Source organism: Chaetura pelagica, unplaced genomic scaffold (assembly GCF_000747805.2).
Source record: "Chaetura pelagica isolate M959 unplaced genomic scaffold, ChaPel_1.0 scaffold757, whole genome shotgun sequence".
In the NCBI taxonomy this organism is placed as follows: Eukaryota; Metazoa; Chordata; class Aves; order Apodiformes; family Apodidae; genus Chaetura; species Chaetura pelagica.
In genome coordinates, this window is record NW_009970727.1 from 1,330,351 (window position 1) to 1,330,833 (window position 483).

The following is a 483-nucleotide window of genomic DNA, read 5'->3' on the forward strand; positions in this document are numbered from 1 at the left end:
GAAGGTGCTGTGCCCTCCGGGCAGGGGACGGTCACCTGGGTGGGGAGGGCTGTGCCCACCGGCCCATCCAGGGCTATAAGTAGCCCTGGGAGGTCGCCCAGCCCTTTTGGCTGCTGAGGAGATGGAGCCGCGCTCGATGGTGCCATCCGGGGCGTTCAGGGTCCGGGGGGGCTGCCTGAGACCCCTGTGCAGGTAGGATTTGAGGAGCGGGCAGGGGGTGGCTCCTGGGAGCAGCTTTTGTAGGAGATGGAGCTGCGAGCCCCTCGCTCTGCGGGCAGAGATTTGTGATGCCCTCGGACCCTCCCCCCCGTCCCGTTTCCCCTGGAGGGGACAATCAGAGCCTGTTTCTCCGCTTTCCTCTACCCTCGGAGCTGGGGGTCCCTGGGGGTCACCTTTCCAGCCCAGCCCTCCATGTGCTCCCCAGAGACCCTCTTCCGAGAGACCCCCCCCCGGGCCTGTGCAGCCGCTGCTGGAGACACCTCG

The 483-nt window shown here is 67.5% G+C and overlaps 1 protein-coding gene across 1 annotated transcript in view; it reads left to right on the forward strand.

Moving 5' to 3' along the window:
- The first annotated feature begins 136 nt into the window (after positions 1 to 136).
- LOC104397184 (probable E3 ubiquitin-protein ligase makorin-1) overlaps positions 137 to 483 on the forward strand; it is a 5,132-nt gene continuing 4,785 nt past the window's right edge. Inside the window, exon 1 of the mRNA XM_010007127.1 lies at positions 137 to 192. Coding sequence (XP_010005429.1) covers positions 137 to 192 — 56 coding nt within the window. The remainder of the gene's footprint in view (positions 193 to 483) is intronic.